Source organism: Vicugna pacos, chromosome 9, assembly GCF_048564905.1.
Source record: "Vicugna pacos chromosome 9, VicPac4, whole genome shotgun sequence".
NCBI lineage: Eukaryota > Metazoa > Chordata > Mammalia > Artiodactyla > Camelidae > Vicugna > Vicugna pacos.
Window position 1 is genome coordinate 6,660,627 of NC_132995.1, and position 24,864 is coordinate 6,685,490.

General features: G+C 53.4%; 3 protein-coding genes and 1 long non-coding RNA gene across 8 annotated transcripts; 2 read left to right on the forward strand and 2 right to left on the reverse strand.

Moving 5' to 3' along the window:
* The first annotated feature begins 230 nt into the window (after positions 1 to 230).
* On the forward strand, positions 231 to 14,578 carry GYS1 (glycogen synthase 1). Of its 3 annotated transcripts, XM_072966670.1 has the most exons (17): positions 231 to 553; positions 2,008 to 2,189; positions 4,124 to 4,315; positions 5,192 to 5,377; positions 5,619 to 5,763; positions 6,622 to 6,739; positions 7,035 to 7,155; positions 7,395 to 7,501; positions 8,685 to 8,744; positions 8,834 to 8,912; positions 10,501 to 10,614; positions 10,907 to 11,033; positions 11,979 to 12,074; positions 12,264 to 12,427; positions 12,874 to 12,954; positions 13,120 to 13,243; positions 14,206 to 14,578. In XM_072966670.1, the coding sequence occupies exons 1-17, from the start codon at positions 436 to 438 to the stop codon at positions 14,568 to 14,570; spliced, it is 2,379 nt and encodes a 792-aa protein (XP_072822771.1). In that variant the 5' UTR covers positions 231 to 435; the 3' UTR covers positions 14,571 to 14,578. The 3 variants fall into 3 exon arrangements, with proteins under 3 accessions (XP_072822771.1, XP_006208541.1, XP_006208543.1); XM_006208479.4 differs by having other exon boundaries at positions 13,120 to 14,461; XM_006208481.4 differs by lacking the exon at positions 2,008 to 2,189 and having other exon boundaries at positions 13,120 to 14,461.
* A 1,361-nt stretch (positions 14,579 to 15,939) lies between these two features.
* On the reverse strand, positions 15,940 to 17,713 carry FTL (ferritin light chain). Its single transcript, XM_006208482.4, has 4 exons — positions 17,353 to 17,713; positions 17,043 to 17,189; positions 16,574 to 16,699; positions 15,940 to 16,244 (listed from the first exon to the last, which is right to left on the reverse strand). Exons 1-4 carry the CDS (start codon positions 17,452 to 17,454, stop codon positions 16,092 to 16,094), a joined length of 528 nt encoding a protein of 175 aa, XP_006208544.1. The 5' UTR covers positions 17,455 to 17,713; the 3' UTR covers positions 15,940 to 16,091.
* A 1,647-nt stretch (positions 17,714 to 19,360) lies between these two features.
* LOC140698036 (uncharacterized) lies at positions 19,361 to 23,471 on the forward strand. Its single transcript, XR_012075422.1, has 2 exons — positions 19,361 to 19,590; positions 23,031 to 23,471. It is a non-coding gene; the product is annotated as an uncharacterized lncRNA (long non-coding RNA).
* Positions 20,771 to 24,634, reverse strand: BAX (BCL2 associated X, apoptosis regulator). Of its 3 annotated transcripts, none has more exons than XM_072966671.1 (6): positions 24,508 to 24,630; positions 23,878 to 23,929; positions 23,639 to 23,785; positions 23,119 to 23,254; positions 21,476 to 21,580; positions 20,771 to 21,047 (listed from the first exon to the last, which is right to left on the reverse strand). In XM_072966671.1, exons 1-6 carry the CDS (start codon positions 24,539 to 24,541, stop codon positions 20,943 to 20,945), a joined length of 579 nt encoding a protein of 192 aa, XP_072822772.1. In that variant the 5' UTR covers positions 24,542 to 24,630; the 3' UTR covers positions 20,771 to 20,942. The 3 variants fall into 3 exon arrangements, with proteins under 3 accessions (XP_072822772.1, XP_006208547.2, XP_072822773.1); XM_072966672.1 differs by having other exon boundaries at positions 20,837 to 21,086; positions 21,454 to 21,580; positions 24,508 to 24,634; XM_006208485.3 differs by lacking the exon at positions 24,508 to 24,630 and having other exon boundaries at positions 23,878 to 24,017.
* Between the last annotated feature and the right edge of the window lie 230 nt (positions 24,635 to 24,864).

Below are 24,864 nucleotides of genomic sequence, written 5' to 3' on the forward strand. Positions count from 1 at the left end.
CGGCCTCAAGCTTCGGAGTTACAGAGCTGAAGGCCAATCAGCTAGCCCAGAGATAAGCCCCGCCCCCTGGAGCTCTCTTCGACCACCAAGGCGGTGGCGGGGCATGAGCGAACTCTACACTGTCCACCAATGAGGAGACACGAGAGTCCCGCCCCCGGGCGCGGACCAATGGCGCCGGCCGGGGGGCGGGCACCGCCTCCTGGCGGCCGCAAGGTTTCATTGCAGGAGCCCCACTGAGCTCAGTGACGCTGCGGCCGCCTCCAGTCCAGGTCCCGGCACTGCGAGCGGTAGTGCGGTCGTGCAATAGGAAGCCGAGGGCGGTGCAAGCTTCCCGTCGGGCACCAGCTACCTGGCCCAGCGCCCTGCCCAGTGCATTCCTCAGACACCTCCGGAGCCCCCACCTGTGGCCCCCGGGGCCCTCTTCCCGCGTCGGCCATGCCTCTAAACCGCACTTTGTCCATGTCCTCACTGCCAGGACTGGAGGATTGGGAAGATGAATTCGACCTGGAGAACACAGTGCTCTTCGAGGTGGCCTGGGAGGTGGCCAACAAGGGTGAGCACGCCAGGCGGAGGGGCCCGGACGAGAAGGGCAGTCAGGGGTCGAGGCCCAAAACTACTGAGTAATTGGGGGACGAGGCTGCATGGTATGACTCTTGGGTCCTGGACAAGGAGCCTGTGACTCATGTGTCCTTGGGGAGGGGCTAGCGTTTGTCTCCTGGGCCCTGGAGGGAGGGGATTTGTTGCCTGACTAAGATGAAACCCAGGCTAGAAACCCAAGTCCTGGGTCCTAGAGGAGAGAGGGGCTAAAATGAAAGAAACGAGAGACCCGGGTCCTGAATAGGGAAGGAGATGGGAAGGTAGCGGTTGGCACTTCGAACTGTGGCCCCAGGGGGAAGGGTCTTGGGATGTAACTCCGGTCTGGGAGAAAGCCACCTGGGGGATAGGATGCCTGAATCATGGTGGAAGAATTTGGGGAAGTGGCCGTTTGAGAGTAAAGATGGGAGGAGGCTGGAGACCTTAATTCTTAGATCCTAGGATGACAGAATTTGGGCGTGGATGCCTAGGCTCTGAGGGCCTGAGCTCTGGGTTCCTAGGAGTAGAGGAGCCCGTGGCCTCAAACACATGCGCACTGGAATGGGGGAAGGCTGGGAAGTCCTAAGTTGGTCAGGGGCTGGGCCCTGGATGGGAGTGGCTGGGGGCCTGGACTTCTGGGTCCCGGGCTCCAAAGGGCCCAAGGTTTTGGGTTTGAAGAAGGCTGAGGCTGGAATCCCAGGAGCTAGGCAGTTGTGCTCCCACAGAAGGAAGGGAGCTGGGATTTTGCTTTGCTGAGTCTTGGGAGAGAAAGGGGGGCCTGCAAACACAGAGCAATGGATCTCCAGGGCCCAAGCTCCAGAAGGTAAGGAAGCTGGAGGCCCAGACTCCTGGGTCTGAAATGGAGTCATGGCAGGGGCAGGGACCTGCATGCCTGTGTCCCTGTTTGGAGAGAGGAAACTGGGGGACAGGTCGGCAGAGTCCCTGAGGGGTGAGGAGGGACAACTCTGGCTTCTTTGGGGCAACTGTGGGAACCTAAATAAGGCCATGAAGAGGGAGTCTCCCTTACTGTGTCCTAGAGCCTGATTGGGAATTTAAACCCAGCTCCTGTAAGCCAGGAGCTCGGGAACAGGGATCTTGATGATCCTTGTCAGCTTCTGACATCCTTGGCCCCAGCCCCCTAATTCCCTCACACTTAGGAGCCCAGGACCCCAGCCCCTTCTCTCAGACTCAGAAATCTAGCCTGATCCCCCTCCTCCCTCTGAGTCCCGACCCCAGCCCCCTTGTCCCATAGACCCAGAAATACCACCCTCCAGCCCCCTTTCTCCTCCACACTCTGACTCCAAAGTATGGGCTCCCAGTCCCCTTTTCCCTCTAAGCCAGAGGCCTAGGGCTTCCATGGCCCCCCAACCCTGCTCCAGGCCCCAGACCTGTGGACCTCGGCTGGGGCCTGGCCTCACGCACTTGGGCCCACAGTGGGCGGCATCTACACGGTGCTGCAGACGAAGGCGAAGGTGACAGGGGATGAGTGGGGCGACAACTACTACCTGGTGGGACCGTATACGGAGCAGGGCGTGAGGACCCAGGTGGAACTGCTCGAGCCCCCGACCCCGGCCCTGAAGAGGACGCTGGACTCCATGAACAGCAAGGGTTGCAAGGTGGGACATGGCCTGGCTGAGGGCAGGGTGGGAGCAGTGGAAGAGGAGGAGTCGGTGGGGTTGGGGGGTGAACAGCCCCAGGGAGAGAAGGAGGCATGGACAGAAACTCAGGATGACCCAGTACTTACCCAGACAGACACAGAAGGAAAGATGGACAGACACTCAGACAGATGCAGGGCCCCATGAAGTAAGTGGGTGAACCCCCAGCTCTCAGATAGTGAATGGACAGACAGCAGGTACAGGACAGACTGAGGCCAAGAGCCTCAGATCCAGGGAGAGAAATACAGCTAGATGGACAGCCAGACAGAACCCAGGGGAGGTGGGCTTAGGGTGAGGCAGGAGGCCAGAGCAGGGGTTCTGAAGCCTGAAGCTCAAATTCACCTTCTCTGCTTCCTGTGGTATGACCTTGGCAAATACCGTCTACATTATAGGTTTCTTGGGAGGATGACCAAGTTCATAAAAGTCTTCAGCGCAGGTCCTGGGATGTAGTTAGCACTGTCTGTGAGCTGTTATTGTCATCATCATCATCATTATCCCTAAAAACAGCAAAGCTTGCAGATGAGGTGGACAGGTGGACAAAGGAGAGAGCCGGACGGAGAAAGTGATGGTAGCCCGAGGGGTTAGAGCAGTAGGGACATAGACAGAGTTTAGATACAGTAGGGAGGTAGCCTGATGTTTTAGAGAGAAGGATCTCGAAGAAGAGAGAAAAGTGGATTACTGAGGAAGAGAGGAGAGGTAGCCAGGCCCACCAGGGGACAGAGTTTCAGATGAGCAGAGCCAAGAATTAAAGAGCTCAGGAGGGGATATTCCCAGGCATCAAATGAGGACTGAAGGATGAGTACAGAGAGGTGGCTGTCCCCCAGGGAGGGGGCCACAAGGTAGCAGGGCTGAGGTACAGACAGGTTGGGGTCTGGGAGAGGGAGATCCAATGCTGCCTTGAATCATTCACAGACTCCACTTTGGGGTGGGGTCTGGAAGTCAGCCAGGCAGGACTGTGTCCCTAAGGAACCCTAGGGCAGCCCAGTCCTTCCCCCAGGGCAGCTGCTGTCCCTATGCTGGGGGCCTAAGAATAGCCCCCCCAACGAAAGGGCAGACAACAGCTGGGAGGGGGAGGGGCCTCGGGGGCAGGCTCTCAAAGCCGGGAAAAGCCAGGTTGGGGAGGAGTATGACGGCTTGTCGGCTGGATAGAGCTGTGGCAGCAGGCCCAGGATCTGGGCCACAATCTCAGGAGAAAAGCAACGGGTCAGAGAAATGTGGCAGGGGCAGAAATGAGACCACAAAGCTTAGAAACATGGTAGTGGGTAGAAAAATGCAGCCCCCGGGCGTGGAAAGTGGGTGGGCAGTGTTAGAAATGAGGCTGTGGAGTATAGGCCTCTGGGTGGAGGAAAGCGGACACAAGTGGCAAATATATGGGGTAAGGATCCGAAACAGGGCAGTGAGTGGAAGAAAGGTGGCAGTGAGAACAGTAAAAGAAGCATCCAGTGGTAAGAGTGAGCGGCTGAAAGAAAAGATAACGGGAAAAAGCAGCTGGATGGTTGGTGAGAGAAATGTGGCAGCAAACACAGAAACAAGGCAGCGGGTTGGAGAAATGACTAGCAGGGTGGAAAAACAAGGCAGTGGGGGCACAGAGACAGGATGTGCAAAAGGTATGGTTTTAAGTAGAAAGGGGGGGGGCAGCAGTGGGAGAAGGGCAGCTGATACAGAAACTAAGCAGAGGACGGAGAGGTGCTGCAGCAGAGATGGGAAAAGATTATGGTGAGAATAACTACCAGCAGGTAGAGGAAAAAACCAGCAGGTGAGAAATTAGCAGCAGAAACAGAAGGTAGAAGAACCAAGGCCGTGAGTCCAGGCCTCTGCCTGAGGATGGGAGAAGCTCAGATGCTGTGTCCAGAGACCTGTGGCCAAAACCCTTAGCCTCCCTGTGGCCCCTCCAGGTGTATTTCGGGCGCTGGCTGATCGAGGGGAGCCCCCTGGTGGTGCTCCTGGACGTGGGGGCCTCAGCCTGGGCCCTGGAGCGCTGGAAGGGTGAGCTGTGGGACACGTGCAACATCGGGGTGCCCTGGTACGACCGGGAGGCCAACGATGCCGTCCTTTTTGGCTTCCTCACCACCTGGTTCCTGGGTGAGGTAGGCCCCACTACTGGTCCCTATGTTACCCCTTTCTACCGCAGGCCCCAAATTACAGTGGCCATCAGCCCCTGCCCAGAGGGTGGCTGGTTTCTCCCAGGGAATCTGGGAGTTGTAGGTCCTTTAATCCAAGGATTAGCTCTGATCTTTGGGAACATGGACATCCAGGGGCCCAGATTCTTCTTTCCTCGGAGACCCAATGTCCCAACCCCAGCTTCTTTCACTCCAATCTTCCAAATGTAGGAATCCTAAGCCGTTGGCCCTTGGGGATGCTGGTGTGAGGGGAGGGCTCACCCCAGAAAGTTCTGGGAGTTGTAGTTCTCTAACTGTATCGATATTGGTGGGACTTGGCTCTCAGATGTGTCCCTGGATGTTTGGGAATCTCCAGCCTGTCTGAGAACCAGGAATCCTGATTCTGACCCCCATTTAGGTTTTAAAAGGCTCAGAAAACTCTTTCCCATAGCCTAGAACAAACAGTTGATGAACCAACTGGTCCAAGGGCACTCTGGGAGTTGTAGTCCCTCGGCCGTTACTGGGTATAGGTCTATGTTAATCAACATAAAGAGTCTTCAGAAATTGTGTCTGGGACCTGGGCATACTAAAACTTCAGTCTTTCCAATTAGTCCTGGTGGGACTTAGAAGGCTGGCCAAAATACTACAGCTCCCATCAGCCTCTGAGGATGAGGTCAGCTAGTTTGACCGCCTCAAGGATTTAGAGTTCCTTGCCTGGTGGGGATTGCAGTGGGCCAGCACCCACTCTGTGCAGTAGTGGGGACAGACTGACCTCTCCCCTGCTTCCTCATCCATCTTGGGGTTGACTGGTTGTCTTCACAACACACATAGAGATAAAGTGGCCCTTTCTCTGTTGCCCCACAGTTCCTGGCCCAGAGCGAGGAGAAACCACATGTGGTTGCGCACTTCCATGAGTGGCTGGCGGGTGTTGGGCTCTGCCTGTGCCGTGCCCGGCGGCTGCCTGTGGCTACAATCTTCACCACCCACGCTACTCTGCTGGGGCGATACCTATGTGCCGGTGCTGTGGACTTCTACAACAACCTGGAGAATGTGAGCTGGGAATGTGAGAGATGGGGGCTGCCAGCATTCAGACAGCCCAAAGCTGTCCCTCTTCCCTCAGGGGATCAAGTTCCCTCTTCCCTCAGAACCCAGGAGTCCAAGTCCCCAGCCTCCTCTTCCATCCGACCCAGGAGTCTAGCTTCCAAATCCAATCTCCCCTAAGACCCTGGAGTCTGGACCTTCTGTCTTCTCCCCAGTTTTCCTAATCTGATTGCTCTCCCTCCCTGGTCAGTTCAATGTGGACAAGGAAGCAGGTGAGAGGCAAATCTATCACCGCTACTGCATGGAGCGGGCAGCAGCCCACTGCGCTCATGTCTTCACTACCGTGTCCCAGATTACCGCCATCGAGGCTCAGCACCTACTCAAAAGGAAACCAGGTAGGAAATAGGCTGGGGTTCATAGACATGTATGAGGTAGTCTGTACCAAGGCCAGTACCTTTTTTTTTTTTTTTTTTTTTTTGCTGTAAAGAGCAGAGAACGACAACTCCCAGAAGGCCCTAGGTTGGTGACCTGCATATGAGACTGCCTGGCTGTATACCCTAGAGGCTAATTGGAGGTGTAGTTTCTTTAACATTAATTTCAGAAATGGTAAAATTATTTTATTGGCTAATGTAGATATTGGTCTTCTGAAAGAGGAAGGAAGCTCATTGGCTTTTGCTTTTGAGAAAAACAGTGTTGGAACCAGTTATTCTTCCCAAATTATAGCGTCCATTCTCAATGGATATAAGGTGAGAACTACAACTCCCAGAAGGCCTTTGGCTGGTCAGCTTCTTATGTTTCTGCAATTTTGCCCCAAGAGCTAATGGGGGTTATGGGTTTTCACTGATATGCTTTAATTTCTCTGAGAATAGGAAATGGTTGGGGCCCCAAAAGAGGCTTGAAGGTAGAAAAGCGGGAAGGGGATGTTGAATCACTCCTCTAGCTCAGGTTGGAATAGGGGAAACAAAAGAACTACAACTCCCAGAAGCCCCGAAGTTGATTGGTTCCCTGTCTGATTAGCCATTCACAGGGGCTGATGGGAGCTGTAGTTATGCTTGTGAACATAAACAAGCAATATTTGGCAAGAAGGTATCTGAGTGGCAGGGCAGCTGGGTGCCCACAGGAGCTCACAGAGGAGCTATTGAAACAGAAATTTGGAAAGGAAAGGAGTCTTTCCTTCATTTATTCATTCAGCCACTTTGATCTGAATGAAGAAATGAAGAAATGAAATGTGGGACCTTCTCCCCCAATCCCAGATATCGTGACCCCCAATGGACTGAATGTGAAGAAATTCTCTGCCGTGCATGAATTCCAGAACCTCCATGCTCAGAGCAAGGCTCGAATCCAGGAGTTTGTGCGGGGCCATTTTTATGGGTATGTAGGCCAGATACCTAGGTTTTGAGAGAGGAGGGGGTTGGGAGCCCAGACTCCTGGGGCCAACAGAGGGGACAGCTGAGGGCTCAGCCTCTTAAGTTCTTGAGCATCAGAACAACAGCTGAGAAGTTAAGGATATCCCCATCTAAGGAGAAAAGAACCACAGTTCCCAGGAGTTCCCATGATGCCTCTATCCTAAGATGTTCTTTGCCCCCATGGCTTCTGGGGTTTGTAGTTTCAAGGCCGGGGCTAAACAGTGAGGTCTTGGCTTTACCCAACCTTGTGGCTTCTTTAGGCACCTGGACTTCAACTTGGACAAGACCTTGTACTTCTTTATTGCTGGCCGCTATGAGTTCTCCAACAAGGGGGCCGATGTCTTCCTGGAGGCTTTGGCCCGGCTCAACTATCTGCTCAGAGTAAGACCTGGGCTTCAAGGGGGCGCAGGAGGATGAGAAAAACCAGTACACGACTGGGGAGAATGGAGACCCAGGGAGATGGGGACAGGGAAACCCATGTGTGAATGGGTAGCTCTGTTTTATAATTCTCCTTGACAGAAAGGGGCATGGCAGGGTCCTAGTGGTCTTGGGGGTGGAAAAGGTGGGCAGCTTCCACTTTCTCCCATGTGATCCTCACCCACACATTTCCTTTGCCCCAGGTGAACGGCAGCGAGCAGACAGTGGTCGCCTTCTTCATCATGCCGGCTCGGACCAACAACTTCAACGTGGAAACCCTGAAGGGCCAAGCCGTGCGCAAGCAGCTTTGGTCAGCATCCCTCAGCCCAGCATTCCTGCAGCTCCCACTCCCTGCTGTGTGCTTTGGGGCCCCTGTGTCTCCTGGCGTCTCAGTTTTGTCACCTGTAACACGATCGACCTGTCTGCTACCCGATTCCTAGTAAAGTCACTTGCCGCAGATGCCTCCAGCTTAGGGGCAGGATGAGGTCACAGTTGCAGGCAGGACAACTGTGACAGCACAGCCGAGGCTCTGATACAAAACTGGCGAGGTCTCGCTTGTGCCACTGTCCCTCTCTGGCTTTGTATCTTTAGGCAAACCATTCCCTCTCTCCCAGACTCAGTTTCCTCATCTGTAAAACCCATTCCCTCGCCATCAGATACTCATTGAGCTCCAACTGTGTGCCAGGTGCTGTTCCAGGCACTGGAAACACGGTGGTGAACAAGAAAGATAAAATCCTTGACCTCACTGAGTTCACATTCTAGAAACTTCTATAGAAAGTGTTCTGTCCAAAAAAGCAGGACTGTAAGATGAGACTTGGTTGTCAGGACAGCCTACATTGAGAAAGTGCCATAGGGTAGAGACCAATAGAGGAAGTGAGGAAGGGAGCTCTGTGTATCTGGAGAACAGCAAGTGCAAAGGCCCTGAGGTATATTTGAGAAACAGCAAGAAGGCCAGTGGGGCTGGAGCAGAGTGCCCTAGGGAGCTGGGGTAAGAAAATGAGGCCAGAGCAACGAGAGGACTGTGAACAGAGGACTATCAATGAAGTTGTAGGGTTACACTCTTTGCTAGCTTTACTTGGGTACATACATTTTCCTTTTAATAAAATGGGGCTTAGCATCACCACTGCCAGGACTAGCACAGTTCCTAATAATAGCTGACATTTCTGGAAGGCTCGTTGTGTGCTGGGCACTGTGCACTTTTTGTCATGACCTCATCGAATTCTCATTGCAAACCTTTGAGGTTGCTTCTATTTTTATCCCCATCTGACAGATGAGTCATTGAAGTCAGAGAGGGAAGGCCACCTGTCCCTGGCCACACAGCTGATGCAAGGCGCAAGGGATCTGAGCCTTCCAGGGCCTATTCCCCGAGTCTCCATCCTCCAGCCAGAAATCTCCAGGGCTTCTCTGCTCGGACCTCAACTCCCCAGCTGCCCCAGAAGCCTAACCATAACTGGCAGTGGGTGTGTATGACATTGTTGCTCTGCTCCTTCCAGGGATACAGCCAACACAGTGAAGGAGAAGTTTGGGAGGAAACTTTATGAATCCTTGCTGGTGTGAGTGTCCTGCCCTCAGCCCTACATCCTCCTGGGTTCTAATCCTCTCGTCACCCATTCCCAGATGCAAACCCCTGCTCGCCTTACAGGGGGAGCCTCCCAGACATGAACAAGATGCTGGACAAGGAGGATTTCACTATGATGAAGAGAGCCATCTTTGCCACACAGGTATGGTTTGGACTCCTGAGCAGAGAGGTGGTGAATCCCAGCAGCCCTGGAGGCAGCTTGCCATTTTAGCTCTGACCCCAGAGATAGCTGGGAGTTCTGCTTTATTAGCAGCCCTTATTCTAGGAATCCACAGTAGGGTGTGAAACTGGTAGAACTCCAATTTCCAGAAGCCATTAGGGCAGCCTGATTTCCTACAGCTTATTCTGCCACAGGAGCTGCTGGGAGTTGTAGTTTCTTGGTGTCCTGGAGGGATGGTCCATGAACAAAAGGTGAAAGGGGCCTTAAAAGTCAAGATAGTCACAAAAGGAGAACTACAACTCCCAGCTGTCCTTGGGCCTTGCTGCAGGCTGCCTCCACCTCTTCCCCCAAAGACTACTGGGAGTGGTCATTTTGTCGGACCTCTAGGGATAGAGCCAGGAGTTCAGCTAAAACACTTATTCCCTGAAGAATATTGAAAACTCTTATGTGTAGTTCACTGTACAGGAATCATACCACAATAAAGGTTTAAAAAAAAAAAACAAAACATTGAAAACTCTCAGCAGCTGCTGTTTCTTATCCCACTGGCTGTGTCTTAGTCCCCAGATGCTCCTGGGATTTGTAACTTCTTTAGATACCTGGGGTTAATTAGATGAATGGGAAACCTTAGAGAAAATTGGCGGTCACAAAATGAGAACTATAACTCCCAGCAGCCCCTGGGCTTTCTGCTACATTGACTCTTCCATTGTCCCAGAGACTTCTGGGAATTAGAGTTCTTTTATTCTCTGGAGTTGAGGGTCTTTGGTACCTGTGATCAGTGTTGGTGATCCATTTCCTGGGGAGTGGAAGCCTAGACAGCCAAGTTACCCAAACAGGGTGTGAACTGCTTTTGGCCAAACTATAATCTCCAATACACGAAAAGCAGTCTGCCTCACTGAGGATGGTTCAGCCATGGTGCTTGCTGCTAGGAGTTGCAGTTTCCCAGGCTCCTGGAGTCAGCTGAATGAAGATGAGTAGATCTTTTAATGAGAGAAATCATGGGACAGCGGCAAAGAACATCCCAGCAGCCGCCAGGGATGCTATCACACTAGCTTTGTCTTCCTCCAGTGACTATTGGGTATTGTGGTCTCTTTGGGCCTCTTGAGGGTGGAGGTGGAGGGATTTACATGATGGAGTGCAAAAAGAACTTGGAAAGAAAGAGATCCAGGATTTTCATAACAAAGCTATACCTTCCAGCAGCCCTTGAAGCTTGCTATCACATTGGCACTATCTCTGCCCCCTTTCTATTCCTTTGAATTTCTTTGATGACAGCCCGGAGTATAGAACAAGAGAGCTCCCTGTAGTCCATGAGGCATATTAGCCCTGGCTTTGCCTCAAAGACAGCTGGGAATTGTAGTTACTTTTTGGCTCATGGTGGTTAAGGAGAAAAGAAAACCTTTACAGATAGAACCAAGTAGGAAATTGACAACTCCTGGTAATCTCTTGGGTTTCTTGCCCCACAACCTGGTGGGAATTGCGGTCTCCTTGGGTCCCCAGGTTCAGCATGGCTCATGGGAAGTAGGGAGCCCTCTGTACCTTCCCTAACCCCTCACCCCACTTGTGGCCCCTACAGCGGCAGTCTTTCCCCCCTGTGTGCACCCACAATATGCTGGATGACTCCTCGGACCCTATCTTGACTACCATCCGCCGAATTGGCCTCTTCAATAGTAGTGCCGACAGGGTCAAGGTGAGGGCCCGGGCCAGGGTGGGTTGGGCGTGGTAAAGGATGGGGGCAGGGGATGGGGGAGTCATGGAGGGAGTGGAGCCTAGTCCTCACATTTCCCATCTCTCCAAGCTTATCAAAGGATTGCTATGTTTAGAAAGAACCTGAGCTTCCGAGGCAGACAGACTGGGATTCAAATCTTTGTCATGACACTGACTGGTGTGACTTTAGACAAGTTTGTCTCCCCAGCCACTCTGGGATCCCAGGGAGTAGCTACATAAGGTGCTCCGGCTGAATCCTTCTTTTTCCCTGCCAGGTGATTTTTCACCCAGAGTTCCTCTCCTCCACAAGCCCCCTGCTCCCCGTGGACTATGAAGAGTTTGTCCGTGGCTGCCACCTGGGGGTCTTCCCCTCCTACTATGAGCCTTGGGGCTACACGCCAGGTGAGTGTAGTGTCTGGCATGATCCTGGGACAAGGCACTTGCCCTCCCTGATCCCCAAGCTCCTCCTTTGCAAAACAGAAACAATGGCAACGGTCTGTTCTGCTATAGCATATGTTTTTGTGACACAGTAGCTCATGTGATGGATGAGTCATTAGAGGCTTGATGTCAGAGTTCACATGTGATTTCCCCCAATTTGGTACTGTTTGGTCCCCCAAACAACAACAGCTAAATTCAGTTCATTAACACAACTGAATGTGGCAGAGACTGTGCTTGTGTGATAATTAGGAATTTTGCCAGTTTTGTTTCGGCCATGGTTAAAATGGTGCATAGGTTTTGTGTGACCAGCCCCAAACCTATTTTTCCTATAAGCCTTATTATATTTAGGGTCTAATTTTTTAGAAACACTTGTATAAGAATTATAATAAACTCCTTGAGGCATTTCTCAGCATTATTTAGGGCAGTGAAAGTGCTGCATACACAGTGATAATGGTAATATGAGACCTCATCTTACCTCGTGTTAAAACAGACTCTGAAGCTATGCTAACCAAAACAGTATGGTCTGGCACAAAGTAGCTTATAGTTTGTGAGAATTAACTAAAATGGTCTACATGATCCAGAGTACCCTGATCCAATAAATTAGCATTCTTATCACCCAGTTATAGACACTTCCTTACCCTAAGGACTTAGGGCAAGTGAATTCCCTTTTCTCAGCCTCTTTTTTCCCCTTTCTTCCCCTCTTATCTTGGCCTCTTAGCTTCCCCTCTAAGAAATAGGGACTATAATACTTAGTCTAATGCACACCCTGATTTTTCTGGCTCCTGGCTTGCTCCGCACAGCGCCCAGCACTTGGTAAAGGCACCAGTAGAGGGCACCATTGGAGCTTTTATTGGAGTTCAAGACCATAAAGAGGGGAAAGTTAAGCAGGCCTTTCTCACCTTCCCGCAGCTGAGTGCACGGTCATGGGTATCCCCAGTATCTCCACCAACCTCTCCGGCTTTGGCTGCTTCATGGAGGAACACATCGCAGACCCCTCAGCTTACGGTCAGAGCCCGGATTGAGTGCCAGGACTTGGATCTTGGGGAGGAGGGGTGTAGACTCTTGAGTCACTAAGAGAGGAGTGGGGTGGACTCCTGAGTCCCAGTGGGAAGACGCGTCCTGGTGCCGCAGAGTCTCAGAAAGAATGAAGGTTTCCTCAGTCTGTTTTCTGAGACCCCGTCCTGGCCCCGACAGGCATCTACATCCTGGACCGGCGGTTCCGCAGCCTGGATGATTCCTGCTCGCAGCTCACCTCCTTCCTCTACAGCTTCTGCCAGCAGAGCCGGCGGCAGCGCATTATCCAGCGGAACCGCACGGAGCGCCTCTCTGATCTTCTGGACTGGAAATACCTAGGCCGGGTATAACTCCCTTCCCCATCCTCTGCTGGTGAATCAGCCTTTCTGGGTCTCTGGTTCCTCAGCATCAAAGGCTGGCGCAAAGGGCGCGGTTAAATTTCTACTTGTAACGGTTGCTGTCCCTTTAAGAAATTAATCAACTTTGTCAGGAAGACCAACTCAAAATCCTCTATTTGCATAAGGGTGTGGCCAAAGAGGTACCTGAGTGGAGAATTCCACCTTGTTAAGTGGGTGTGACTCAGACTGTCCATTCACAGCTCTGCTTATCTGCATAAGGGGTGGGACCAGAAAGATGGATAAGATAATTGGCTTAGGTGCCAGTAGTGAACCCACCGCAAGATGTGTTTATTTGCATGAATGGTATAGCAGGGCTCAACTCACCCTTTCCAAATCTGGGCGGGAGCCGAGTCCGCCCCTGATGCCTGCTCCCTTTCTTTACCCCCTATAAGTACTACATGTCCGCGCGCCACATGGCACTGGCCAAGGCCTTTCCGGAACACTTCACTTATGAGCCCCACGAGGCTGACGCGGTGAGTGGACCCGGGGTCTCTCTAGTGGGCTAGGAGCTAGAAGGGTGGGGTGGGGTTGGGTAGGGTGTCCGGCCCTCCAGAAGGCCTCAGGAAAGCTAGACGCCCAGGCAGGCTGTAGGGAGACACTGCTCACTCTGTGGTTTGTGCCCACACCTCTGTACACAGACCCAGGGCTACCGCTACCCACGGCCAGCCTCAGTGCCACCATCACCCTCACTGTCACGACACTCGAGCCCGCACCAGAGCGAGGATGAGGAGGAGCCCAGGGATGTACCGCCCGATGAAGACGGTGAGCGCTATGATGAGGACGAGGAGGCCGCCAAGGACCGGCGCAATATCCGCGCTCCTGAGTGGCCGCGCCGCGCCTCCTGCACCTCTTCCTCTGGCGGTAGCAAGCGCGGCTCGGTGGACACAGCGCCTTCCAGCTCACTGAGCACCCCCAGCGAGCCCCTCAGCCCTGCCAGTTCCCTGGGCGAGGAGCGCAACTAAGAGCCCCGCCCCACACTCCCTGCCAGCTCTGCCTTCTTTATCCGGAGGGTGGATGCAGAATGGCACTTTTCCTAAACTCCACTCCAGATCCCTAACCCTCCATGGGGTCCACAGCCCCGTCCCCTCCACCATACACTCCAGCCCCTCTAGCCCCCCTTTTGGAATCCCCAACACTCCAGAATCCACTATGCGTGCCTTTCTTGGGTTCCAGAATGCACAATCTGTGCCCTGGAGTCTCCCAGGCCTGGCCCAAGTTCCAGAGGCCAGGAAATCTGCCATTACCCTGCTGTGGTGCCAGCGGTTTTTGGAAACCTGGTCTGTTGCCTTCCATGCTGTGGCTCCTAGAGCCCTTGACGGCTTGCTAATTCTACAGTATACCTAGCATGCCAAGCTCAGGCCTGGCCTAGGGGCCACCTTGCACTGGAAACCACATGGAGTCCCTGCTAATGAGACAATCAAGTTCAGAGCTGAGGCTTTTTCAGGGACATAATTGAATATACATCCTCCATTTCAACTCCAGAACTTGGGCTACAGGCCAGTGCACTCCTGTTTACTCTAATCTAGATCCTCCCCAGATCTAGCTCTGCCTGGAGGATTCCCTCTGCCTCCACCAGTCCTCCCCTCTTCCGCCACACTTTGGCCAAGCAAGTGGGGGCAGACCCACTTGGTTTCTCATTCCTTCTGGAGAACGTGCTGTCTTGGCCTAGATGCCTTTCTGGCCTTTTCTGGACCAGACCCAGCTCCTCCTTCTGTGCCCTCCAGGAAATCCCTCTGCTGAGGACAACTGGCTGTCTTCCCCAGCAACCCCACGCACAACCCCAGCTGCTAGACCCACCATGAAACCACTGGGTTCTAGGTCCCGGCTGCTGAATCTGGAACCTTGCCACTGCTGCAACCTAGTACCTTCCCCAGGTCTAGAACTCAGCCCACTGGATTCTAGAACCTCATATTTACCTCAAGCCTCTTCCATCCCCAAGCTGCGCCCTGCCCCCAACTTTGGTGAAAGGGAGGGGCCCCTCATGTGTGCTGTGCTGTGTCTGATGCACTTGGTTTGCAGTTGGGAGAGGAAGGGCAGAGGGAGTGTGATTGAAGTCTGTCCAGAGATGAAAAAATACAGCTATATTTAAGAATCTCAGGTCTAGTCTGACGTGAGGGCTTGGTTGGCCTCTCCCTCCTCTTTACCTCCTATTCCTCCTGCCCACCACTGGGTCCCTGACCTCTTGTCTCATCCTGTTGCCTTAGAGACTTGGATTGCCATTGGATTCCAGGGTTATTTCAAAGGAAGTCACCTCTCATTTTTGACTTAAGCAGCAAAAAGTTGGCGCAAGCTGTTTGACACAAAGGGGCTGTGTCATTGGAAAAGCTATGAACCGTATGTGACTGTTTAAATTTAAATTAATTAATTTCTTCAGTAAAAAGGGCTCAACAGCCACTGCAGCTACATGTGGCTCATGGCTACCCTATTGGACAGTGCAGATACAGAACATTTCCATCATGGCAGAAACTTCTATTGAACTAGCTTAGAGCCTGTTTCCAGGACTCTGTGTCCTCTGGACTTTGGCCCTACTGTCCACTGGATGACTGTTTGAAAACAAATATTTCTCCTTTCAGTTCTAGTCTTCACTAGGCTACATGTTCATCTCTAAACCAATGGCTTTTCAGGGGAGTAGAAAGCTCCAATTGTTTGGATTTGGACGTGTGATCATCCCTCCTGTTACCCCCTCCCCCGCCAGAAGCCCCCTCCCCCACCGGAATAACCAGCAGGAGGGGCTGGTGCTGAGCAGACAAAAGAACACATGTCCAGCAGCCATTTCCTCTTTGATTAAGACAGAGAAAGGGTAGAGGGGTCAGAGTTGACATTGTCTTGTTAGGCCCAGGAACTGCCTGCTAAGCCATCTTCAAGCTTCTTCAGTTCCCATTTGGACAATTTCACATCCTGTTTCAGTCTGAGCCCGAAAGCCCTAGCTCAGCACCTCTTTCACATCACATGCTCCCAGCTGCTCAGATCCATGTGCTGGATTCTACCTATTCTTAGAATTCGAGAGGGGTATCAAATAGCCTTTGGAAGTCAAGACTTGAGGGTGCCTTCTGGTTGCCATGCGTAACTTACATAGTAATTGCCTCAACTCACTCATATAAAGGAGCTCACAGTTCTACTCAACCTCCCAGAATTGAGCCAGAGACAGTTACTTTCAGAGCTTGGCAGAGCCTGGCAACGCAATCACTCATCTGAACAAGTTTCTAGTTACAGTCTGGTATCTTTAACAGCATCTGCTTCCAGTGACAAACCCCAGGTCTTACTAGACTCTCCCTGGAGTCTGGGTTCTACCGTCGAGAAGGGGCAGCAGGCAACAGCCGGGCAAAGCAGAGAACCCACTACTGCAACACTCCACAGGTAATAACCTGCCTTAGAACAGTAAAGAGGACCAACTCCTCTCTTCCTGCCAGCCCAGTCCAGAGATCCCACCCCATTTCTCACACCACACACACAAAACGAGCCGTTGCAAAAAGCTTTATTTCTATTTGGTCCAAGGCTTGGGAGAGGGCTCCAGGATGGTTAAAAAGCTGCCTGGTGACTGCAGAGAGGCTTCAGGCAGAAGCCCTGACACCAGAGGGGCTCTGTAAAGGCCGCTGGGTTGCAGAGGCTCCTAGTCGTGCTTGAGGGTGAGCCTTTCGAAGAGATACTCGCCCAGCCCAGCCTGGGGACCAGAGAGCCTGCGGAGGTTAGTCAGGTGGTCGCCCATCTTCTTGATGAGTTTCACCTCCTCATCCAGGAAGTGGTTCTCCAGGAAGTCACAGAGCTGAGTGACAGAAGAGAAAACCGTTGCCACTTACTGATCTAACAATGTGACAGATGGGGCAAATGAGGCTCACAAGGAAATCTGCCCCAATCAAATGAGACCAAAGCTTTAGTTAGAATGTAAGCTTGGGGGAGAGGGCATAGCTCAAGCAGTAGAGTGCATGCTTAGCAAGCATGAGGTCTTGGGTGCAATCCCCGGTACCTCCTCTTAATTAATTAATTAATTAATTAAAATTTAAAAACCCTAATTACCACCCCCCCCCCAGACAGAATATAAGCTTCATTCCAGGGAAGGTTTAAGGGTGGGCAGACGTGAACCGGGACACTTACATGTGGGTCTGCGCGGGCAGAACCCAGGGCATGCAGATCCAAAAGGGCCTGGTTCAGGTTCTTCTCCAGGGCAATAGCAGCTTCCATAGCATCCTGGGTTTTACCCCACTCATCTTGAGATGGCTTCTATACAAAAAGACAAGAGAGGGCTCAGTACAAGCCACACTCTGGAAAGGACTAAAAGCTAATAATTTTCCAGCAGCTGCAAGAGTAAAGGCTTAGCCCGAAAAAAAATTGCATCTATCATCCATCAGTGTTCTATAACTACATGTTCCAGGATACCACACGCTGCGGACTGGACTGCCACGTCTTGAGGGAACCGTGGGCGCCTCCATTTGCAGCCGTAACAACTCACACAAGACAGAACTCAATCTCCCAGAAACCTCGGCGGTACCTAAACAGCTATGGTCTAGTGACCTCCAGTGCAAGGACAGTTGGGAGATGTAGTCCGCTGCCCCACATTATTTACCTGCACGTCCTGGAAGAGGGCGCGGCCGCCGCGCTGGTTTTGCATTTTCAAGAGACGCTCCGCGCCCTCGCGCTTCTCCTCAGCCAATTCGCGGAAAAAGTGGCCAACACCCTCCAGAGCCACATCGTCGCGGTCAAAATAGAAGCCCTGTGGGAAGAGATGGCAGGAACAATGGTTAGCAAGATGTGATGCCAGGAGTGCTAACTCCGCCTTCTGAATACCCAATCGAACAAAGGCCAGCGCCTGCGCAGAGCGCTGAAGGCGCGCAGCTGAGGAAAACTTGGGCCGGGGGCATCTTGGAGACCCTTACCAGAGAGAGGTAGGTGTAGGAGGCCCGCAGATGCATGTTGACCAGGTGGTTGACAGAGGCCTCAACCTCGCTGGAATAATTCTGACGAATCTGGGAGCTCATGGTTGATCGGTAATAAGGAGTTAAGCTCACAAAACGGTGTTGGCTGGTCCCAGAGGCTGAAGATAGCACAGTGGCTGGTTCTGAAGGATGCGACTGGAAAAAAGGTTGAAGGGTGGTCGGACGTTGGAGCAAGGGGCGTCCCTGGGTCTGTTCCGTCCAAACACTGTTGAAGCAAGAGACAGATCCGCAGGACCGCCGAGCGCACTGCAAGGGGGTGGGCAAGGCGGCTTCTTTTATAGCGCGCGGGCCCTCGGAAGTGGGGCGGTCAGGGAAGGCCATTAGCCAATCTGCGGTGGTGGGAGGCGGGTCCTGGGGCCCACACATGACCAATCAGGAGCAGGGACAAGTCCCAGACCACCCCCGGACTTCGGGAGGTGGGGAAGTCACGCGCCTGTAGCGCGAGGCTGTTGTGAAATGGGGAATTGGGGGTTGGGGGGTTTCGCTGGATGCAAAGACTGTGGGGCTAATTTGGGGAAGTCAAGCGATACTGGGAGGACTCTGGTAGGTGAAAGATTAATAAGAACACTGGGAGCCCTGGAAAGTAATGATCCCTGGGTCCTGGGGCTGTCTCAGGAAAGTAGGTTGGATTCTAGGGTTGTGTCAAAGCATGTACTTTTCTGGAACCCTGGGAGTTCCTCTGAAATGCAGAAATCTCCAAATGATTGGGGTTTGCTCTGGGAGATAAGGGCGTACCCAGAGCATTGGGAAGTTTGGAAGGCTGCGAGATGTTATTTCTGGAACCTTGGGTCACTTTCTGAGAGGTGGGTTTGTTGGGGGTTCTGGAGCCCTGGGGTTTGCTCAAAGGTAGAGGGGTTTCTGTAGCCTTAGAGTTCACAACAGAAGTCCATGTTTTCCTGGAAACTTCTTAGGGGAGGTCTTTATGCCCTTGAGGTGATCCACAAGATTAAAAGGACGTGCAGAGTCCTGGGGTTCAGCCTCGGAGTTGAGGGGGGTGTTTCTGGAAGCCTAGTGGGGGCTTTTAAAAGAGGCAGGGGGTCTTGGAGAGCCCTTTGGAGCCCTGGAAAGATGATCTGGTCTACTTGGAATACCTAAAGGGCTATTTTTAGGGGCCCATTATTTTAAGGGGAACTGCAATGGGAAGAGGTGCAATGACACTGGAGCTTGGGGGTCTCTCTGGGAGGCTGCACTTCCTGGAGACTAGTTTGAAGGCAGCCAGAGACTGGGAATCCTTTTTGCTTCTGAAAGAGATCTCTCTGAAGTTGTCCCTGTTTTGTCAGACACAAGCTCCTTCAAGATGACAGAGAAGCACTGGGTCCTAGGGAAACAAGGAGGCACAGGGGACCTGTGGATGAGACATCTGTCTTCAACCAATGGACATTTGTAAGGTGTGCCCAGTCCAGGCTGGTGTCTGGGTGGCAGAGCTGGCTCCCATCAGGAGCTCCCTGTTGTTGGTTGGGGAGGGGAAGAGAAACAAAGACAGGAACTTGACCCTATTTAAGTGCCCTAATGGAAGTAACTGGTGGGCTGGGGCAGGGTAGCTGAAGCTGCTGTGGCGCTGGGGGAAGAGGTCAGGGCCTGCCTTGCAGAGAAGCCTCTCCAAGAAGTCCAGGCAGGGCACCCCCCAAGCAAGGGGATGCCAGCTAGTTCAGTATCTGGGGTCCTCAGGGGGTGTCTGGGCCAGTGGCCAAGAGAGCAGCTGTGCTGAGTCATGCTGAACTCAGCTCCGCGAGGGGCTCCAGCAGAGGGGCGGGGTGGGGCCCCACTGACTGACGTCATCTCCTCGTCATCTCCTCGGGGTGGACTACAGTCTGGCTGGGACCCTGGGAACTAGGCCTGGCTCGGCCCCAAGTCTGGCCCCTTCCCCCAAGGTGCGGCCTTGAGTGAGTTTTGACTCAGGGTCTTACTGTCTTTTTAGTTCCCTTGATGTTTTCCCTGGGCTCCCGCCTGTGGCCATCCTGTCCCCTCTCTCTGGGTGGTAGCTCAGTCTCCCCTCACGGCTATCTTATCTGACACCTCTCCCAGGACTTAGTGTCTCTGGTGAGAGTCTCTGGGGGAGGGGCCGTTGCCCCAGGCACACAGTCACAATGGGACCTGAGTTACTCATTCACTAAATTTCATACCTCAGCCGGAAGACCTTTAGCCTCCGGCAGGTTCCATCTGTGCAGAGGTGACCTGGTAAGTGTTCACAGGGGTGGGGAGAGGAAGGGGGGAGACAAGATGGTCTGAAGAAAGACAGTTGGGGGGAGCTTATGGGGTATGGGGTACAGAGACCCAGAGAGACAGGGACAGAGAAAGGGGGACGGAGACCCAGAGAGGGCCAGAGACAGAGAGGCAGAGGAACAGAGACAAGAGAAGGGGACAGAAAGAGCCAGAGAGAGAGGAGGACAGAAACAAAGAGACGGAGACAGACACAAAGGAGGTAGAGAGAGCCAGAGAGGAGACAATCGTGGCTCTCTGAGTGAACTTAATCTCTGTAATCCCCTTTTCTGATTGCCCTTGTGTCTAAATCTACTGTGAATCTTAAAAAAAAAATTTTTTTTAATGGAGTTACTGAGGATTGAACTGAGGATCTCGTGCATGCTAAGCAAGCACTCTTACCACTGAACTATACCCACCCCCCTTTTTTCTTTTTTTACTGTGCTTTTTTCTAAGCTCAGCATCTTTCCACCCCCTACCCTCTCCTGGAGGGTCCCACCCAGGTACAGGGCCAGACCTCAGAGCTCCTTCTCCTCTTCCAGCCCCTCCTGGCACACCCTGTCAGCCTCCTGCCTGTCCCTCTCCGGCCACACCGCACAAGCTCAGGCCTCATCTGGAATCTCCTTGGACCCTCTCTCTAGCCTCCTCAGTCTTCCAACCTCCAGGAGCTTCCCCAAAAGGCTCCAGAACCCTCCCCTCCTTTCTAGTCCTCCCAAGGTCTGCACCCCCATCCCTCCTCCCCCATTTCTCCACCTCAGTACATGTGCAACTTCCTGTGATCCCATATGGTGGAAGCTTCCAGGCCCTAGTTCCTGGAGGTCCAGGAGGCTTTCTCTGCACCCTGCTGCCCTGATCTCTAACCACCACCACCCGCCCCTGCCTACACCCCCCATCCCAGGCCCCAGGCTCCTCTGCTGGGCTTGGGCCTTGCCCAGTCCTTCCTCCAACACAGCACTCTAGGCTGCGACACATAACACACGTGATCTCAAGTTGCCCCCATCCCCCTCAGGACTGTGGGCTCTTTGCAGGCAGGGCTGGGACCTAAACTCATCACTGACCCAAAGAGGGCACCAAGGGCCCTCAGAAAAAACATGTGTCAGCACATGAAGACTGGTCTCCTGCAACAACCAGGGAGTGGCCCCAGTGACTCAGACTCATGTGTGGCCCGAAAGAGGTTTATTGCCCACCCCAGACCACTTCTCCCAATCCCACCCCACCCCACCCCAATAATTACAAAAGTAAGAAAAATGCCCATGGCCCCAAGTCCCCCCTCCCCCAGAAAAAAGCCATAATTTATGCAGAAAAGACACAGTCCAAGGCTGCTGGTGGCTTCAGCCCATCTTCTTCCAGATGGTGAGTGAGGCGGTGAGCACTCCGGCCACGAAGATGGTCACTGTCTGCCACGTGGGTGTCCCAAAATAGGAGAGGAGGCCATCCTGGGGACAGGGACATTGGGCACTTCAGCAACTTGGCCACTGGTTAGCCCCTGGGACGGCACATGAGGCATCAGGGAGGGAGAGGGGCAGGGAGAGGTCAGAGGGCAGGAGTGGGGAAAAGGGCCTAAGATTAATGGGTACTAAAGACTTGGAGTCAAAGAGTTATCATAGAATTTGATAACTGCAGGGAGGGCAGAAGGCACTAGTCCAGTCTGGGGTCACTGGAAGGTCAGAGGTCACCAGGAGGTCAGGGGTCACAGAGGTCAACAGAGATTAAATGAATCAAGAGTTGATCAGATACACAAGAAAACGCATTATAGAGCACATCTGATGATTTGAAAGTGGGGACTAGGCCTCCACTGTGGTGGGCTCAGGAAGGCTCAGGGATCCCAGAGGACTGGGGGACGGGATGGGGTTAAGGGCCTCACCCAACCACCCTGGTCCTGGATCCAGCCCAGCAGCCGCTCTCGAAGGAAGTCCAGTGTCCAGCGCATGATTGTCCTGATCAGTTCAGGCACCTTGGTGCACAGGGCCTGCAGGGAGCGGGGTGGGCCTTAGGGACCAAGCCTTGTCCTCACTGTCTGGGGACAGTGGCCCCAAGCTTCATTTCTCAACTCTCTGCCTCCCCTCCTGCCCTTCTGCAGTCTCTTTCCCACTCACAGTCAGAATGAGCTTCATAAATCACAAGCTGGATCTCATCACTGTCAATTGCCATGCTCACAAACCTTCTGTGGCTCCCCAGTACCTCTGGGATAAGCATCAAAAGCATAACTTGGCCCACAAGGCCCTGTGTGAAGGTTCTGACCTGATCCAGTTTTCTGCTTCTTTTCTGTACCTCGTTATCCTTCTTCCATATCCTTATTCCCACCAAATTCTTTCCCTGCTTCAGGACATTTGCACATGCTGGTTCTTTCGCCACAACCAAGGGAATTTTCATTCATCCCTCCAAGCTCAGGTCTAATGTCACTTCCCAGATAAGGCTTTCTGACCTTCAGACCATACCTATGACCTGCTCTTCAACTCCCTAAGCTTCCCTTCCCACCTTTTATCTGTCTGCTTCTCACCTGTTGTCCCCAGCTCCATTCAGCTCTGCCATCACCCTGATTGCTGTCCCCCTCACCTCCAACCCCATCAGCCCAGTCTTGCAAACATATCAAGAAATCGACTTCCCCACATCCACTGCTACTACCTGAGTCCAGGTCAGTCCTTTGCCAGTATGATTAGTGGTACCCAGCATCCCAGTTTTTGCCCTTGTCCCCCCAAATCCCTTTTTCTACCCACTGGAGGCAAAACAATATTGTGGGGCTTCCCCTCCCCCAATATTTGATCATGAGAATCTTCAGAGAGAAAATTTTTTAAATTTCACAGTGAACTGGCATATACACACAACCTAGATTCTACAATTAACATTTTGTCACATTTGCTAGAAAATATTTTTATAAATCAGGTCACCTCACTCTCTTGTTCAAAGCAGCCAGTCACTCCTAACTCTGAGTAAAGCTAGGCTTTGCAATGGCCCACGAGACCCCTCAGTCTACCCTCATCTCTCACCTTCTCCGCCTTCTCACTCTGTTCTAACCATATGGGCTCCCTCATTGCCCTCAACACACCAGACTTGGTCCTACCTCAGGGCTTTTGCATTTGCCGTGCCCTCTCCCGGATGCCTTTTCCCTCATCCTTACACACGTCACTGAATCTATCTTGTTATTCCAACTTTGGCTGTAATGTCACCTCTTCTTAGAAGTCTTTCCTGACCATGGTGCAGAATCACATGACTCTAGTTTATTTCACTTAACAGGCATTGTGCATTGTGGGCCCCATGAGAGCAGGGACATAGCCTGTTCTGTCCGGTGCTATGTCCTGGGTGCCAAGTATAGGTCGCACACATCATAGCCCCAATAAATGTTTGTTGAATGAATAAATGAAAGAAAAAGCAGATAACTGGCCCACAGCTGTCTCTCTCCGTTCCCTCTGTGGTTACAGGGCTGCCACAAGGGATGACCTTGCAACTCCCAGGTCCTTGGAGGTCCGAAGGGAGCCTCCTGGAGCTCACAGCCCTGCAGCTGCCCACCTTGAGCACCAGTTTGCTGGCAAAGTAGAAAAGGGCTACAACCCGGCCCCAGTTGAAGTTGCCATCAGAAAACATTTCGGCCGCCACTCGGAAAAAGACCTCTCGGGGGGAGTCTGTGTCCACGGCCGCGATCATCCTGCAGGAGAGAGGAGAGCCGGTGCTGGGGAGGAAGGATCAGGCAGAGTGTGGAAACTCTGGCGTCCACTCCATACCAAAGATAAGGAAACTGAGGCCTGAGCCAGGTTCAAATGAATGGCAGGAGGCCATCATGGGGAAAAGGGACAAGATGGACATTTAGGGCATTGGGAGAAATGACTCCCTGAAGGAGGGTTTCAAGATCCTAGGAGAGGGGAGGGCTAGGGGTCCAGAGTGCTGACTTGAGTGCTGGGGCCCTACACCCCAGGTCTCAGGGAAAAGGGGGCTGTGGGCCTGGACTCCAGGCTCCCAGGGGAGCTGGGACTCCTGGGTACTGATGGAGAAGGGGGACACTGTCCTGACTCCTGGGTCCCAGGGGCCACACCTCTGCAACTCCATGTTACTGTCCAGTTCATCTCCGATGCGCTTGAGACACTCGCTCAGCTTCTTGGTGGACGCATCCTGGGGAATCTGCTCCAGGCCCAGCTCAGGTGTCTCTCCCCCCATTCGCCCTGCTCGATCCTGGATGAAACTAAGAGTGGGAATGGAGTTGTGGGGGGTGCTGAATCAGAATGGGGCATCACTCCTTAAATCCGCTCCGCAATAATGAGACCTCAAACTCACCCCTGAAGCAAAAGGGCCCCTGTCTTCATGATCTGCTCAGAGCTGGTGGGCCCTAGAGGAGAAAGGAGGGAAGAAGTGCCTGGACTCCTGGGTTCTAAGGGATTCAGGGAAGCGGTAAGGCTCATGATCCCTGACGGAGGACAACACTAGGGGGCCCTGCACTTGTGGGTCCCTGGCAGATAGTGACTGGGGACCTGGGCAATTGAGTGCCTGATGCAGAAAGAGGCAGGGGTCCTGGGCCTCTATCTTTCATTCTTCCGGGGGAGGACGTTGAAGAAACACTTCACGCATCCAGACCCCTGGCCTGAGGGGACAGAGGGGAGACCCGCCCCTCCCACCAGGAAGTGGTGCCGGCAACAAGCCCGGGCCTGCCCGGGGGCTTGGATTCTGGGGTTCTCTAGCCTCTCGGGTATCCAAGAGCGCCAGACTGGAAGGGATTGGGACGCGGAGGCCAGAGTGCCGGGGACCCCCGGGGAGGGAGGGGGTGGAGGCTGGCAGCTCCGGATCCGGGAGTTTCTGCCCCGGAGTGCTTGGAGATCGCACGGCCCCAGACCGGCAGGAGGGATGGGGGGGCGGGGGTCGGCCGGCGAGGGGCTCGCCCTCCTCCCGCCCGTCCGCCTCCCGCCTCACCCCCGCCTCTGGGTTGCTCCCCGGACCCGTCCATCACCGCCGCTCCCGCCGCCGCCGCTCGCCGGGTCCGCCCGGGCGGCCGCAGCGCGCCCCTGGTCACGTGAGCGCCCCGCTGCGCGTGCGTCCTCTCACGTGAGCGCCCCGCAAAATGGCCGCCGCGCGCCGCTGCCCCGCAGGGCCGCCCGCTCCCGGGGCCGCACCTGTGCCACCTGCTCGGGGGAGGCTTGGCTCGTGTCACGTGATTGTCCCGTCGGCACTTCCCTTTAGGACCTGGTCGTGGCGCCACTCCGCCGGCTACGCATTCAATCGCAGCTATAATTTTTAGTCAGTTATTCAGTCCTGCGGTATTCTCAGAAG